Below are 16,269 nucleotides of genomic sequence, written 5' to 3' on the forward strand. Positions count from 1 at the left end.
AAAAGGAGCATAATGAATTTTGAAGAATACAAGATAAAAGAAAATATGAATTCGAATGAAAAACGATAATAAATTTTGAAGCTGGAAAATAGTAATGAAAAACAGACATTAACCGCCATCCTTTACTACCCGAATAAATCTATCAAATCCTGACCATTTCTAACCGTCCCGCAGCAGGAACACACGATATCCACGACCTACCTAAACCAATTACTGGAGGAATCAGGAAAAAAAAAAACACACACACAATAAATAACAACACTCTAAAATCAGATAAGCTCGTCAAGGCGGCGAACCACAAATAAAACCAATGATGAGGGTAGTGTGTGTGTGTGTGTGTGTGTGTGTGTGTGTGTGTGTGTGTGTGTGTGTGTGTGTGTGTGTTTCACTGTTTGATCTGCTGCAGTCTCTGACGAGACAGCCAGACGTTACCCTACGGAACGAGCTCAGAGCTCATTATTTCCGATCTTCGGATAGGCCTGAGACCAGGCACACACCACACACCGGGACAACAAGGTCACAACTCCTCGATTTACATCCCGTACCTACTCACTGCTAGGTGAACAGGGGCTACACGTGAAAGGAGACACACCCAAATATCTCCACCCGGCCGGTCCTCTGGCTGTGTGTGTGTGTGTGTGTGTGTGTGTGTGTGTGTGTGTGTGTGTGTGTTTCACTGTTTGATCTGCTGCAGTCTCTGACGAGACAGCCAGACGTTACCCTACGGAACGAGCTCAGAGCTCATTATTTCCGATCTTCGGATAGACCTGAGACCAGGCACACATCACACACCGGGACAACAAGGTCACAACTCCTTGATTTACATCCCGTACCTACTCACTGCTAGGTGAACAGGGGCTACACGTGAAAGGAGACACACCCAAATATCTCCACCCGGCCAGGGAATGGAACCCTGGTCCTCTGGCTTGTGAAGCCAGCGCTCTAACCACTGAGCTACCGGGCGCGTGGTGTGTGTGTGTGTGTGTGTGTGTGTGTGTGTGTGTGTGTGTGTGTGTGTGTGTGTGTGTGTGTGTGTGTGTGTGTGTGTGTGTGTGTGTGTGTGTGTGTGTGTGTGTGTGTGTGTGTACGTAACTTTATACTATACATCGATAATGCAGTAGCTTTGACAATGTATCATTTTCATCAATCTATCTACATTTTTCATCTTCGTGTATATCTAACTATCGATCTCTCTCTATCTACCTATCTATCTATATATCAATCTATCTATCTATCTATTCATCCATCCATTGAGCCATTCGTCTACAAGTACTACACTAAATACATCAAAGTAGAACATTATACTGACTCATACAGATGGATAATTTAATCTTCCTCTTCCTCTTCCTCCTCCTTCTCTTGGTATTGCATAATCTCAGCTGGTTATGCAGAGCCGGTCACGATCTCCCCTTGGTCACACTGCCTTGGTTTCCCACGACCAGCTTGCAATGGTAGAGAATGCACGTGCAACAAGCTAATTACTCTCATTCTCTCTCTCTCTCTCTCTCTCTCTCTCTCTCTCTCTCTCTCTCTCTCTCTCTCTCTCTCTCTCTACTACTACTACTACTACAACAACAACAACAACAACAACAACAACAACAACAACAACAACAACAATAATAATAATAATAATAATAATAATAATAATAATAATAATAATAATAATAATAATAATAATAATAATAATAATAATAATAATAATAATAATAATAATAATGATAAATAAATAGATGGGAGATACTATTAATTAACTGCCACAAAAGAAACGAGTATTTAAGGAGATTCGCGGAAATGTGTGTGTGTGTGTGTGTGTGTGTGTGTGTGTGTGTGTGTGTGTGTGTGTGTGTGTGTGTGTGTGTGTGTGTATGAAATGATATGTGATAGTTTGCAAAGGAGGAGGAGGAGGAGGAGGAGGAGGAGGAGGAGGAGGAGGAGGAGGAGGAGGAGGAGGAAAATGTGTAAGGATGACGAAAGAAAATAACTGAATGCACGGAGAGAGAGAGAGAGAGAGAGAGAGAGAGAGAGAGAGAGAGAGAGAGAGAGAGAGAGAGAGAGACAGACAGACAGACAGACAGACAGACAGACAGACAGACAGACAGACAGACAGACAGAGATATGGAGGGATGGAGGGAAGAGGGGAAGAAGGCAGGTGAGGTGGTGGCGTTACCATGGCAACACCTTCATGACGTCACCCACACCTCGGACTCTCATTGGTGGGTTAAGGCTGGGTGTAGGTGGAGGTGGGGAGAAGGAGGGATGGGGGTGGAAAGGGGGAGGAAAGTGGGAGGGGAGGGAATGATGGGAAGGGAAGGGAATGAAACGAAGGGGAAGGAGAGAGGGAAAGATGGAATAGACAGTGATGTGTGTGTGTGTGTGTGTGTGTGTGTGTGTGTGTGTGTGTGTGTGTGTGTGTGTGTGTGTGTGTGTGTGTGTGTGTGTGTGTGTGTGTCCCAATAAGTAAATATGTGAAGTTTAAAGAAGGATATAGTCCATGAGAGAGAGAGAGAGAGAGAGAGAGAGAGAGAGAGAGAGAGAGAGAGTGGGGGAGGATACGACCACTACCATCATCGTTCCTAGAAATCATGCTCTCTCTCTCTCTCTCTCTCTCTCTCTCTCTCTCTCTCACTAAAGTGCAAAAACGTGTCTGCGGCAATTGGAACACTTTTAAGATATCAAGAGAGAGAGAGAGAGTGTGTGTGTGTGTGTGTGTGTGTGTGTGTGTGTGTGTGTGTGTGTGTGTGTGTGTGTGTGTGTGTGTGTGTGTGTGTGTGTGTGTGTGTGTGTGTGTGTGTGTGTGTGTGTGTGTGTGTTTCAAGCAACATAACTTGGTTAATATAAAGGTAAAAAAAATCAGTTTATAAATGGATTTCGTGAGTGGAATAGCTCTCTCTCTCTCTCTCTCTCTCTCTCTCTCTCTCTCTCTCTGTGTGTGTGTGTGTGTGTGTGTGTGTGTGTGTGTGTGTGTGTGTGTGTGTGTGTGTGTGTGTGTGTGTGTGTGTGTGTGTGTGTGTTATTTTTGCTTTCACTTACTCAATTCTGCACACACACACACACACACACACTTATTTTCTTTAGTGTGTGTGTGTGTGTGTGTGTGTGTGTGTGTGTGTGTGTGTGTGTGTGTGTGTGTGTGTGTGTGTGTGTGTGTGTGTGTGTGTGTGTGTGTGGAAAAAATATTACATTTGCACTTTTTGTAGTTTCCTGTCCATCAAACCAAACCGTTGCCTTTTTATTTCGTTTTTAATTTATCATATTCGTTTATTTATTTCACCTCTTTATTTTTCATTTACTTTTTTTGGATGTCATTTTTACTTTTATTTACTTTTTGGATATGTAGCACGTGATTCCTAGAGCACAATCTAATCATCCTAACTTTTTGTTTTTGTTTTATAGTTTAATTTGATTTTCATATTATTTTGCTGGTACATCATGTTTTAAATTATTTGCTTTTATTTCCTTCCTTACTTTTCCATTCTCTCTCTCTCTCTCTCTCTCTCTCTCTCTCTCTCTCTCTCTCTCTCTCTCTCTCTCTCTCTCTCTCTCTCTCATACCAGAGGAAGCTTACTTTTCTCTACTTGTATCTCTCTGTCTGTCTCCTCCCTCTCTCTCTACTCCTCCTCCTCCCTCTCCTCCTTCTCTCTCTTTTCTTCCTTCTCTCTCTCTTTCCTTCCTTTTCTCTCTCTTTCCTTATCTCCTCCACTCATCTCCCTTTCCTATATATCTGTCAACTTCCCCCTACCTTCTTAGCATCTTCCTCTGCCCTTCCTCCTCCTCCCCTACCTCACCCTCCCGTTACTCTCTCCCTTCCTCTTCTTCATCATGGTCATCTTCCTCTTCCTGAGTTTCCTACTTATCGCGTTCTTTTTTTTTTCTCTCTTTGGAGATGTTTTTGTTGTTGTTGTTGTTGTTGATGATGATGATGGTGGTGGTGGTGGTGGTGGTGGTGGTGGTGGTAGTAGTAGTAGTAGTAGTAGTAGTAGTAGTAGTAGTAGTAGTAGTAGTAGTAGTAGTAGTAGTAGTAGTAGTAGTAGCAGTAGTGGCATTATTTTTGTTGATAATGTTACTATTGCTGCTGTTGCTGGTGATATTACTATTACTACGACAACTACTACTACTACTACTACTACTACTACTACTACTACTAACAATAATAACAATAATAATAATAATAATAACAATAATAATAATAATAATAATAATAATAATAATAATAATAATAATAATAACAACAATGATAACGATAGTAGAATAATAATAATAATAATAATATAATTTTCATACTACGGTGCTTTTCATCATAAACACACACACACACACACACACACACACACACACACACACACACACACTGCTGATTACACTCCCACACGTTCTAGTTCGGGAGGTGTGTAGGTGTGGTGGTGACGAAAATACCACGTGGCGCATTACAGGCTAATTTGGACCGCGCTCACTTGATTAATAAAGAAAATTATGCAATCACCTCATGACACACACCCACCCACTTACACACACACAGAGAGAGAGAGAGAGAGAGAGAGAGAGAGAGAGAGAGAGAGAGAGAGAGAGAGAGAGAGAGAGAGAGAGAGAGAGAGAGAGAGAGAGAGAAAAAAAAGTTTCCTCCTCTTCCCGGAACTTTGGAGGGAAAACAAGTCCATTACCAAAGAAGATTATTTATATACATCCGTTTCCTCTCTCTCTCTCTCTCTCTCTCTCTCTCTCTCTCTCTCTCTCTCTCTCTCTCTCTCTCTCTCTCTCTCTCTCTTTTTTTTTTTTTATTTAAACAAAACTTAATACAAAGGAACATGTACACGCACTGTCGTGTGCTAATTTGATAAAAAGCACTATTCGTTTCAATTCTGTACTACGAAAAAATGTATAAAAACGCGCCTTACTACTAAATAACAGCAATAATAACTCCTACTAGTAATAATTGGTGATGATGAGGAGTGCGATTGCGTGATTAATTGAAAAGGGATGATTGAAATGGAACTATAATTAGGAGATGGGATGAGATGGCGCCGGTGCAGGAGAGGCGTTCAAATTTCCCTTCCTGATTAGTATAGACGGAATGGATCAATCCTGATCAGCGCGCACGGCAACAACGGTAACCCGGAAAAGGACGAAGAGGAAGAGGAGGAGGAGGAAGAATGAGAAACAGGAGGAAGAGAAGGAGAATCGAGTTGTTCTTAAGACAGCGATAATTTTTAGCTTAAAACACAGATCATTTTTATATAATTTCATGTTGACTTTATTTCCTATGTATTTGTTATGTTCACGGAGGTTTATGCTCAAAAGTAGTGGTGGTGTGTCAGTAAATATCATTGAAATCAAGTACACTTTTGAAAGTGTGTACTATCTGAGAATATCATGAGAAGTTACGTACACGGAGATTCTTTCAAAAAATATATTATAAACAAATGATGAAACAAATGATTCCTCAAGAATTTAGTTATACTCCCACAGCGGCTGACCTGGCAGGCAGGTGTGCACGTGACAAGATTCCCACGTGGCTCATGTGATAGATTCAATCACTGAAAATATCACCAAACCCAATCCGCGAGGTTGTGAACTTTTCTTTGTTGGATTACGCAGTCTTCTCAGAAATTCTTACGCTGTTCATAATGTATAAAGTCCATTAAGTTTGTTTACAACCCGTCGAGATGTCAGCATACACACACGCCGTACAGGTTTCTGAGAAAGATATAAGCACTAGCACGAATGAGCCACTTAACACAACAGGTTACACGACAACGTATCCATGAAGATATTCAAAGCACCACTCGCCACACGTGTACTCCGGTCTGAAGATGTCTGGAAATCTAGAGTCTGAGGTAACAATAGAGTGGTGCTATCACACTTAATGAGGATGGCCCCACAGAAACAGCAGGTAATTAAGGTTTACTGGATTACTTTATTAGGTGTTCTAAGTCATCTCTGCAGTTTTTCTCATCCACAGCTGCTCCATACAGTGGCCTTTATCCGTCCATGCATGGAGTATGCTACACATGTATGAGGTGGAAGGGAGGCTTCCACTCATACTGTTCATTTAGACAAGGAGGAAACCTAGCTATTCCTGGTTATCAATTTCTCTCATTCGATTGATGGTCTTCAGCTTTTTTCATCGCAGCAATCTTTTGCTATCTTCTACGCTTTCTTTCATATCAATTGCTATACTAATTTGCTAATGTCATAACTTCAGATCAGATCAGCGTACCCTGAAATCTCTCTTCTTTTTACCGGCTTCGTGGAATGGCTGCTTTGCATTATTCGCAACAATCGCTACGCATCTTACACCTGTAATTACGTAACCAACCAAACTTTAGTCAAGGAAGCATTTCCATGTCGAGTATTACGTTTACAAGAACGATCCAGAACGAAGTAATAATATAGAAGCACCATCGCTCACGTTCATCAGACAGACGAACAAAAATCCACACTTGAGTATAACCACACCGGAACCAGGAAGTATTACAAACTAACACATGCCCGGCTTACTGTGTCTCATCAATTCATGACAGACAGACATTTGAACATACGTACATACATACATACAGTTCCTGTTCGTATCTGCTCTATTCACACTAGAGGTTTCGGTTTCATCAAAACTTTCAGTTTAGGACTGGTCTCAAGAAAATAGTCACTGTATGCATGAATTAATACAGACTACTCCGCACTACTTTAGGGTATAAATAACAATTACACATCAATATTTCTTTATATGAATGACTAATTTACATAATACTAGACAAATTAAAACTTATTTCGTATTCCTAGTCAAGATGCATATTAAAAGTACTAATAAAAAACCTACGTTGTTTTTACAGTTTAAAATAACATTATTTGTGCTAAGGTCTTTAAAGAATTGAAACAAAGCAAGAGCCTTTTCGAACAGAAAAATCTTTAAAACCTTTCTAAAAACAGATCGATGGTCTTTTTAAAACTAAAAAGCCTAAAATAACATTTCATTATAATCAACAAACTTATTCGATTAAATTTTTTTTTTTTTTTTTGACGAAGAAGGAGAACCTCGAGGAGAAATATTCGTAAGTTGTTCCTCACGCAGCTTTCAAGTCTTGACGTCATTCCCGCCCAGGATTTTTTTAGCCTTCCTGTCTTCCTACCACTGCCTCCGTTTTCTTGAGCTTTTGCGGTGGACACGTCTTGCCTTTGTCTTAACTTCCAATAACCCTGAATCCTCGGAACGCTACAGAAAGGACTTATCAGGGATCTATAATATAGACGGCGGCCGGGAAGGGGCGCTGAAGGGAGGGCACTGGCAAGAAGGTGCCGGACATGTACTCCAGCCTGAGGATTCCCCCACACTGCGTCTGACCTCGAAAGACGATTCGCTTGTGGGTCACGTTGATGGCCGTGGTGGTCAGCACACACCATGCCTCCTTCAGCGTCAGCACCGCGGAGTACCGTCGCCCCACCGCCAGTGATACAGGGCGACGAAAGAGACAACCGTTCCCTGACCACACACCCCTGGCCACGTGGTCCCCGCTTTCGTCCCACACCACCACGCTGCCCTCCCGCAGGCTACACACGCCCGTGCTGGCCAGACGCACCAGGTGAAGGGCGGCGCTCACCGTCAGGTTCTGCATCAGGTTGATGCTGAGGACCTCCATGTACTCGAAGGAGAGCGTCTCGTTGGATGGCGGGCTGACAAGCACGGCCACGGTCACCAAGCCTCTGCGGCGCCGCGTGTCATTGGCCGATATGAAGTGTGGCAACACGGCAGCAGGCGCGGTGCCCCGCATGGCTCGCACCACCGCCATGCACTCGTCAGGGCTCAGCAGCTGGCTCCCCTCCACTTCAGTCACGAACTCGTTCAGACTCATCGCCAGGAAGCGAACGTACGGCAGAAACTCATCGATGACTGCCCTTAGCCGCCGCCGCACTGGCAGCATATCAGGGCAAGGCTTGGCGGGGAGCGGCGGCCCTTCGTCCAGGTGGTACCAACCCCTGGGCGAGGCGAAAGGTGCAAAGGAAATGACAGCTGGAGCCATTAAATCATCGGGAAAAGTTCAGAAGGGAGATGGGGAAAAAAGGAAAATGGTTAAAAAACGAAGGAGAGGCGGAAAAAGAAAATTTTATAGCACTTTTCTTTTGAGTGCACAATGATTTATATACCATCGTATTTTTCAGAAAAAAATCTTCATCTCATCTCCCTACCGCCAATACCCCTACAATTACCTTCCTCCACCTACACGCCCTCCTCACACTGTTGATTCCCCCAAACCTTTCCGAAACCTCACCATTGTACGAGGGCGCGGAACAGGTAGCTCTCCTTGTCCACGTGGAGGCGTGGGATGGTGAGCAGGGCGCGCAGGGCAGGCCGCCGCAGCACACACAGGTCCGGGCAACTCAGCACCTCCCGCCCCTGCACCATTGCCACCTTTGTCACGGCAGGGTAGAGGTAGTGAGGCAGGAGTTGGTGGCTTGTAGAAGACAATCACACACACACACACACACACACACACACACACACACACACACACACACACACACACACACACACACACGCTTTACAAGCCAGAGGACCGGGGTTCGATTCCCCGGCCGGGTGGAGATATTTGGGTGTCTCTTTTCACGTGTAGCCCCTGTTCACCTAGCAGTGAGTAGGTACGGGATGTAAATCGAGGAGTTGTAACCTTGTTGTCCCGGTGTGTGGTGTGTGCCTGGTCTCAGGCCTATCCGAAGATCGGAAACAATGAACTCTGAGCTCGTTTCCGTAGGGTAACGTCTGGCTGTCTCGTCAGAGACTGCAGCAGATCAAACAGTGAAACACGCACACACGCACAGCGTAGTAGTGTAGTGGTTAGCACGCTCGACTCACAATCGAAAGGGCCGGGTTCGAGTCCCGGCGCGGCGAGGCAAATGGGCAAGCCTCTTAATGTGTAGCCCCTGTTCACCTTGCAGTAAATAGGAACGGGATGTAACTCGAGAGGTTGTGGCCTCGCTTTCCCGGTGTGTGGCGTGTGTTGTGGTCTCAGTCCTACCCGAAGATCGGTCTATGAGCTCTGAGCTCGCTCCGTAATGGGGAAGACTGGCTGGGTGACCAGCACACGACCGAGGTGAATTACACACACACACCACACATACACACACACACATACAACCACACATACACACACACACACACACACACACACACACACACACACAACCACACATACACACACACACACACACACACACACACACACACACACACACACACACACACACACACACACACACACACACACACACACACACACACACACACACACACACACACACACACACACACACACACACACACACACACACACACACACACACACACACACACACACACACACACACACACACACACACACCAACCCCCTCCATCATCATAGTAGTAAGCCTTTCTACCGTTGCTTCTTCCTTCCTTCAATTAGTCATCCTCATTCTGATTCCCAGTACTCTCAACTAACTTTAATCCTTCACCTTCCTAATCGCAACACTAATCTCTCTTTCATCTAACTGGAATTTCCGTTAAGTAATGTTCATTTCGCTTTTCTCTTTCTTGTGTCTTCTCTAACGCTTTACGTCACTTTTTTTCCAAATATTTCTTTCCTTCCTTCTTCCTTTTAACATTTACGTACAGTAATCGGGTGGGTCATTCTAAACCATTCAGTACCATGCTTGGTTTCCATACTCATTCTACTTACTATTCAGCGACTTTATACAGCTTTAGAAACTTGTGTGTGGATTAGAGTAGTGAAGACTGGCCATTAATCATTTGACCTACATAAACCTTTCCTAATGTAAATGAAATCGTGTAATTGTTCCCAAAAATCATGGTAGAAATGCGTCCCAGTATTGATGGGGTTCAACACGCCTTAATTAGAGGGAAAAGATGGGTAAATATAATAACATAATAGACAGCCAAATGTTTCTCAAAAGTAAGTATAGTGTCAAAACTACATATAGTGAAATTAACACGAGAACTAGAATAATTTATAAAAGCTAATACAAATGACTGCAACACAAATTAAGAAGAAATATGACAAAAAAAAATTCCTGGATAAAAAAAAAAAGCATGAATAAATAAATAACGAACTGAGAAAAACTAAATATGAAAATGAACTATATAAACGTGTTATTTCCAGCAATACGTACGTACACACACGTACACACACACACACACACACACACACACACACACACACACACACACACACACATACACTAAAAATAAAACATACCTTGCTAGAAAATAACATAATAAAATAAAGAATTAGATAAACTTACAACAACGGTAAACATGAACGAGAAACAAAACTGTATAAAAAAAAAAACAAAATAATAACTGATAACTCTACGTTTAAAAATTCTCGTGTTTCATAATTTTCCAATACTTTAATTTACGAGGCATCAATTTAACTACATCTATTATTCCCTCTTGTTCTTAAGCTTTCCTAACTTTGTATCAATTATCTTTCTTGTCAGTTTCACATTACCCAAGTTTTTTTCTTTATATCAGTCTTTTTTTTTTTTTTCTTTTCTTTTTTTTTTTCGTCTCAATATATTGTTAACACTATTATTAGCCTTCTCTATCATAACCTTTATTTTCTTTCTGCTTTTCCACCTTTTCTTATTTTCCTTCTCTTTTTCCTTTTCCTCTTTTCCTTACTTTCCTCTTTTTTGTCTTCCTCCTCCTCTCCTCTTTTTTGTCTTCCTCCTCCTCTCTCGTCTATTTCTTTTCCGCTCTCCTACTCGTCTTCTACTTTCCTATTTCTTTTTCTCTCTATTTTATCTTTCTTTCTCCTGTCTCCTACATTTTCTCTTCCTCTTCTGTCTGTTTTCTTTTTCCTCTCCCGTCTATTTCTACTCTTAACCTCACTACCACTCTTCAATTTTTTTTTCTTTTCTTCTCTTCTCCTTTTCTTCCTTTTCCCCTATTTTTTTCTTACTTCATTTAATCCGTTTTCTTTTCTCCCCTCATGTACTCAGTCACCCACCCATCCATCCACCCTCTCACTCACTCACTCACTCACTCACTCACTCACATCCTCCAACAATCCATCAATACTTCTTTTTTCAGCCACTTTCTCATCTCGTCACGTCTTCTCACCGTGCAAGTACTACAGCCCCGCCCGCCCGCCCACCCGCCGCTTCCCAGTTTCATTTCATCTCCACGCCGCCGCCATCAAGCCTTTCATGCACAAAGAGCCGCCCGCCACTCACCTCGTAGCACCTGTTCAGTAGTTCTGTGTCGTCGTACAGCACAGCGGGATCAAACACGTAGGGAAAGTTGTCAGGAGTCACGGAGTCTGACAGGTACTGTGGAGGTAGAGGGTGTTTGTCAGAGATGGAGGAGAGGAAATGGTGGTGGTTGTGACGAATAAAGGAGAAAGAGAGAAGGAGAGGGAGAATACACGCACATACACTCATTTTCCCCAATCTTTGTATTTCCCCCTATCTCACCCATCATCCATTCCTTCATCTCTTAGTGCATTCTTCCTCCCCACACTTGCACCCATCACTTGCATCCATTTCTATACCCATCCATCACCCATCATTGTACTTCTTTCCCCTCTATACCACTTCAATTAGTCTTTTCTCTATGCCTTCATCCATTTCTCCACAAGCACTTTATTTCACCTCTCCCTCTCATGCTTTCATCCACACATCCTCACACCCAAACCCACCACCCATCCCTGTACTTTTTATCCCTCTGTACCACTTCAATTACTCTTTTCTCTATGCCTTCATCCATTTCTCCGCCTGCACTTCGTTTCACCTCTCCCCCCTCATAGTTTCATCCATACGTGGACTAAGCTCTCCTTCTTCGCCCTGTTTGTTAATGTATGTAGGAGGGACACGTGCAAGGACAATAAACCGCAATAAATATATAAAGAGATGAATAAAATAAAAAGATCCACTGAGGTACCGGTCCCAAAAGAGAAGTCAAGAGAATCATAAAACTAAGGAGAAGTGTCTTGAAAATCTACAATGTTGCGGCACCTTTCCATTTTTTTCTATCAATTGATTAATGAATTCCCAATCACCCAAACATACACATTTTCTAACATACAACACTTCCCACCCAAACAACACTCATTCTTTTACTTAAATCGTTCCTTAAAACAAACACAAACAAACACACACACACACACACACACACACACACACACACACACACACACCCGGTACCTCAGTGGTTAGAGCGCTGGCTTCACAAGCCAGAGGACCGGGGTTCGATTCCCCGGCCGGGTGGAGATATTTGGGTGTGTCTCCTTTCACGTGTAGCCCCTGTTCACCTAGCAGTGAGTAGGTACGGGATGTAAATCGAGGAGTTGTGACCTTGTTGTCCCGGTGTGTGGTGTGTGCCTGGTCTCAGGCCTATCCGAAGATCGGAAATAATGAATGAGCTCTGAGCTCGTTCCGTAGGGTAACGTCTGGCTGTCTCGTCAGAGACTGCAGCAGATCATACAGTGAAACACACACACACACACACACACACACACACACACACACACACACACACACACACACACACACACACACACACACACACACATTCACAAACACACACACACACACACACACACACACACACACACACACACACACACACACACACACACACACACACACACACACACACACACACCCGTCCCCAACACTAACCTGGGAGCACAATCTGGCAAGGGAATCCATCTGGTACTTGTGAGCCGCCTCGTAGACACTTAAAGCCTGGATGGTGCCTTGAAACTTGGTCTCGTCGCGGTACACGTAACGCAGGAGCCACTCGAAGGTCTCAGGCAAGTCCTCCGCCAGCGTCAGGTGGTGGGGGTGCCCGTCAGCAACTTGGCTCATCGGCCCGTACAGCATTGCCTCCAGGACAGGGCTGCTCATTGCCAGTACCAACTTGTGTGTCTGACAGGGAGGAGAAATGCGGTTAGTCTGGTGGTAATGGTGTTTTAGAGGGTGGTGGAGGTGAGAGGTAATGTTTGTAATAGTTGTGGTTATGGGGTAATAAAGGTGTTGGGTGGTGGTTAAGTGGTGGGTAATGATGGTGGAGTGGTGTTAAGGGTACTGGTTGTGATGGTGATGGCGATGATGGTGATGATGGTGGTGGTATGTGTTCCGAGTGTTTTCAGTAACTATTTTAAAATGAATGGAAAGATGATAAACGAATATAATAATCGTTGTAGTTACAGTTTCGTATCAGTTTGTCCACCTTTCTTTCCATCTCGCTCAAACTTTATGAATCTTCTCCTTCAACGGATCTTTCATTTCCTTCCCTTCATGTCTCCCTGTTACACGAATCTCACTTCCCCTAACATAAGCCTACTGTACACCACCACCACCACCACCACCTCTCCCTCCCTCTACTTCACTCACCGAATTCTATAGTCTCTCGCATCTTTCCCTCACTCCCTCACTCCCTCCGTCCGTCCCTCCCTCCACGTCCCAATCTTATCTCCCCCTTTCTGCACCTCTCTTCATCTTCTTTGTGATAATTCCTTCCTTCAACACATCCACACCCTCGTTTCTGCCTATCGACTTCTCCCCTTCATCACTGTCCCTCCACTATCTTGCTTTGTTCTTCCCGTGTCATTCTCTCTCTCTTTCTCTTTCTCTCTCTCTCTCTCTCTCTCTCTCTCTCTCCCCTTTCTTCCTTCCCACCCTGTCTCGCCTTTCCTTCCTCCGCCTTACTCCACGTGGCTTATAACCTCCACCCACGTCTATTTTTCTCGTTCCACACCACATCCAAATCTTCACCTACACATTTACACATTTTCTATCCCTTCTTCGCCTCCTGATATTTTTTCAAGCCTCCTTCACTTCCCTATCTGCGCGTCTTCTTCCACGTCTCTATTTCTCCCAAACCTTGCCGTCTCCCATACTTCACATCTCTATCTTCCACTCAATCTTCTACTCAGCATATCCTCACTTCAAACGCTTCACTACCTTGCATCTCCTTCGTCTTCACTTTCTCTCTACCCTATAAATCGTGCCCTAAACAGTCTCCCTTGGCCAGTACCTTCTCTCTATTTGTAAATCATACGGTCTTTAACACCCTAGTCTCCACCCTCATGCTAATCTCTTATTACTCTCTCCATCAACTACAACCTCAACTACTTCCTCTGTTTCCAATCCACTACAAGTACTTTCTCTCTCCCTTCGCCTCGCACATACCTTCATCTCCACTTGGTATTTAGGGAAGATCAGTATTACGTCGAAGAGTCTGTTTTGGTGGTGCAGTGTGGCCATGCGTTGCTTCACCGTGGCCAGATGACACTGCCACCAGTCCTTGCCTGTCAACCTGGCTACCTGCGTCCTCTTCAGCTCCTCTCTCCACTGCATTTGGTCCTGTCGCTCCAATATTTGTCCTGGTCCTGCTCCTACGACTCCTACTGCTCCTACGCCTCCTCTGTTATCTACTACACCTCCTCCTCCTACAAGTCTTTCTTCTCCTCTGTTTTGTTGTTGTGGTTGTAATTCCTCTTCTTGTTCTCTTCCATTTTCTGCTTCTCTTTCCTCCTCCTCTTCATCATCATTATCATCGTCTTCAAACTCTATCTCCTCTCCTTCTTCCGCTGCTCTCTCCTCTTCCTGTGCCCCTCTCCTATTCTCATTTGGTTGTCCTTGTTGTCCCTGTTCTTCTCTTCTCTCCTCTACCTGTCCTTGTCTCTGTTCTCTTCTCCCATCAAGCTGTCCTCCTTGTCCCTGTTCTATTCTCTCCTCTGCCTGTCCTTGTCCTTGTTCTTCTCTTCTCTCCTCTGCCTGTCCTTGTCCTTGTCCTTCTCTTCTCTCCTCTGCCTGTCCTTGTCCTTGCCTCTTCTCCTCTTCTCTCCTCTGCCTGTCCTTGTCCTTGTTCTAATCTTCTCTCCTCTGCCTGCCCTTCTTGTCCTTGTTCTTCTCTTCTCTCCTCTGCCTGTCCTTGTCCTTGTTCTTCTCTTCTCTCCTCTGCCTGTCCTTGTCCTTGTTCTTCTCTTCTCTCCTCTGCCTGTCCTTGTCCTTGTTCTTCTCTTCTCTCCTCTGCCTGTCCTTGTCCTTGTTCTTCTCTTCTCTCCTCTGCCTGTCCTTGTCCTTGTTCTTCTCTTCTCTCCTCTGCCTGTCCCTTGTTCTTCTTGCCTGTCCTTGTCCTTGTTCTTCTCTCCTCTGCCTGTCCTTGTCCTTGTTCTTCTCTTCTCTCCTCTGCCTGTCCTTGTCCTTGTTCTTCTCTTCTCTCCTCTGCCTGTTCTTGTCCTTGTTCTTGTCTTCTCTTCTCTCTCTCTGCCTGTCCTTGTCCTTGTTCTTCTCTTCTCTCCTCTGCCTGTCCTTGTCCTCTTCTCTCTCTTCTCTCCTCTGCCTGTCCTTCTTGTCCTTGTTCTTCTCTTCTCTCCTCTGGTTGTCTTTCTTCCTCCCCTCCTGGTTCTCTTCCTTCATCTGGTTGCCTTTCCTCCTCCTCCTTTCCTGCTTCTATTTTTCCTCCTCCTCTCCAGCTTCTCTTCCTTCATTTGGCTGTCTTTCCTCTTCTCCTACTTCTCTTCCTTTATTTGGTTGTCTTTCCTCCTCCTCTTCTGCCTTTCTTCCTTCATTTAGTTGTCTTTCTTCCTCTCCTGCTTCTCCTTCCTCCTTTTCTCCTTCTCTAATTCCCTCGTCTGATTGTTCTGCCTCTCTGTACTTTGCTTTCATCTTTTTGATTCTCTCTCCCTACAGCTTCTCTTTTCTTCTTCTTCTCTCCCTCTTAACTCTTTTTGTTTTTCCTCCTCCCTCGCTGCTCCTCTTCCCTCCTCCCTTGCTTCTCCCCCTTCATCAGGCCGTCTTTCCTCCTCCTCTTCTCTCCTTCCTTCATCTCCTTCTTGCTGCTCTTCCTGCTTCTGCTCCGTCAAAGATTGGTTCAACAAAGCCTCTGCCATCTTTGTTTAGTCTGCAATTCATACCGCGGTTATTGTTCGAAGCTCCTGTCTCAAGCATCCGTGCATAATACAGACATTGGCTCACTGTTCAGCACTAAAGTGAAACGTGGCATTTCTAGTGACATTTCAAAATATCAGGTGCATGCATAAACCATCAGCAATAGCGTATCATTTCTAAAACTGCACATCCAAGACTGCCCAGAGCGTCTCCACACACAAACAGGACCATAACACAACATGAAAGTATAAAAGCCTCTGGGAAACTAGTCGGACGGTTTACAAAGTCTACACGCAACACAACTTCTCTTCTGGCAGGATATACACTCGTTACTACCCACAATCTGCCTGCGTAATTGTCTCTTCGGGGAATTACTACTCAGCC

At 44.2% G+C, this 16,269-nt stretch overlaps 1 protein-coding gene across 1 annotated transcript; it reads right to left on the bottom strand.

Annotated features, from left to right (window-relative positions):
* Window positions 1-6,700: 6,700 nt before the first annotated feature.
* LOC123518319 (BTB/POZ domain-containing protein 6-like) lies at window positions 6,701-14,826 on the bottom strand. The gene is made up of 5 exons (XM_045279076.1): window positions 14,182-14,826; window positions 12,667-12,915; window positions 11,221-11,316; window positions 8,259-8,398; window positions 6,701-7,965 (listed from the first exon to the last, which is right to left on the bottom strand). The coding sequence occupies exons 1-5, from the start codon at window positions 14,347-14,349 to the stop codon at window positions 7,221-7,223; spliced, it is 1,398 nt and encodes a 465-aa protein (XP_045135011.1). The 5' UTR covers window positions 14,350-14,826; the 3' UTR covers window positions 6,701-7,220.
* Window positions 14,827-16,269: the final 1,443 nt, after the last annotated feature.

Source organism: Portunus trituberculatus, chromosome 43 (assembly GCF_017591435.1).
Source record: "Portunus trituberculatus isolate SZX2019 chromosome 43, ASM1759143v1, whole genome shotgun sequence".
NCBI lineage: Eukaryota > Metazoa > Arthropoda > Malacostraca > Decapoda > Portunidae > Portunus > Portunus trituberculatus.